Source organism: Propithecus coquereli, unplaced genomic scaffold (genome assembly GCF_000956105.1).
Source record: "Propithecus coquereli isolate 6110/MARCELLA unplaced genomic scaffold, Pcoq_1.0 Scaffold76, whole genome shotgun sequence".
NCBI classification, from domain to species: domain Eukaryota; kingdom Metazoa; phylum Chordata; class Mammalia; order Primates; family Indriidae; genus Propithecus; species Propithecus coquereli.
In genome coordinates, this window is record NW_012153729.1 from 7,806,615 (window position 1) to 7,807,938 (window position 1,324).

Here is a 1,324-nt window from a genome sequence, read left to right on the forward strand (position 1 = left end):
GGAATTCTGGTATATGAATGGTGTCAAAACCAGGTCTTCAGTAGTGAGCCCATCTCAGACCCCACTCTTACCCCGGCTTGATTTCAGACTGGTGCCTCACAGCACTGTATCGGATGGCAATGGTGCATGCTTTAGACAAAGCTCGAGCGGCTTCTCCCACAAGGACGGACCTGACAAACACCATGGTCCCATAAGTCAGCTTGTTACTCGGGGGTTTCACATACGTGCCATCAGGCCTCACCTGGAAGAAGAACATGGCATTGATGCTTCCTTCTATTAAGCCCGTGGCAGTTTAGTGGTTCTCAAAGTGTGATCCCTGGAATAGCAGCATCAGCATCACCTAGCAACTTCTCTGAAATACTGAATCTCAGTTCCCACCCTGACCTACTGAATCAGAAACTCTGTGGGGTAGGACCCAGTACTCAGGGTTTTAACAGGCCTCCCCATGACTCAAACACATGTTAAAGCTTGAGAACCACTGGTTTAGCAAACCAGGCTATGTTCTTCACCCCAACTGCTTTGATTTCACTATCATAATAAAAGAAGCATCAGAAGTAAAAATATGTTATTACTTTCTAAAAGAACAGACCCTGCTAACCCCACTGTTAGCAACAGCCACTGCAAGCCCTGTTTGATGCTTCTGCTCTATTTTCTGTCTAAATATACCTGGGCATACTTCATCAGCATGTTTTCTCTGGGAATACGGTAGTTGTCCATCTTGAGGTAGCCATTATCTATCTCATCATAACCAAATTTGGGGCCGATGTCTCCGACAGTAATGCCTACCACAGACGAAAGGAAAGTCACGAGATGTTTATGCTCTGGAATTCTTGGTCTTTCCCCTCTTCTTCAGTTGTGCATTCCACTTTTTGTAGAAGGAAGTGTTCAGTTTAATTTTCATCTCAACATCAGATGAGCAATTCTTACCTGGCAAAGGCTTATGGGTCCCCATTTCACGAATAGGTGCAATGAAGGCATGTAATCCATAGCATTTCCCCTTCGTGATGAGTTGGGCAAGAACTATTGCATGATTTGAAGTCTTTCCAACTGTAATATCAAAGAGAATGGGAAAGAGAACTGAGCAAACGTTCTTATATATTTTCAAAGGGTAGAAATAGGAGAGGAGAAAAATGTGTATGTTAAATATAATACTAGACCACATCAATAAATTGTGTCCAGAAAGCCTTTCTGCTGAAAGTATCACATCTAGCTTTCATAAAGGAATTTCACTGAAGCTGACAGTTATTAAAATTTATTGAATTTTAGCAGCCAGGCGCGGTGGCTCACGCCTGTAATCCTAGCACTCGGGGAGGCTGAGGCGGGC

General features: G+C 43.7%; 1 protein-coding gene across 1 annotated transcript in view; it reads right to left on the bottom strand.

The window, feature by feature from the left end:
• The window catches only part of ACOX1 (acyl-CoA oxidase 1, palmitoyl), a gene marked incomplete at its 3' end in the record, with an annotated part of 26,934 nt that overhangs the window by 6,089 nt on the left and 19,521 nt on the right, over nt 1–1,324 (bottom strand). The window contains exons 5-7 of the mRNA XM_012662240.1: nt 928–1,047; nt 667–782; nt 72–241 (exon numbers count right to left, since the gene is read on the bottom strand). Of these exons, the coding sequence (XP_012517694.1) occupies nt 72–241; nt 667–782; nt 928–1,047 (406 nt within the window). The remainder of the gene's footprint in view (nt 1–71; nt 242–666; nt 783–927; nt 1,048–1,324) is intronic.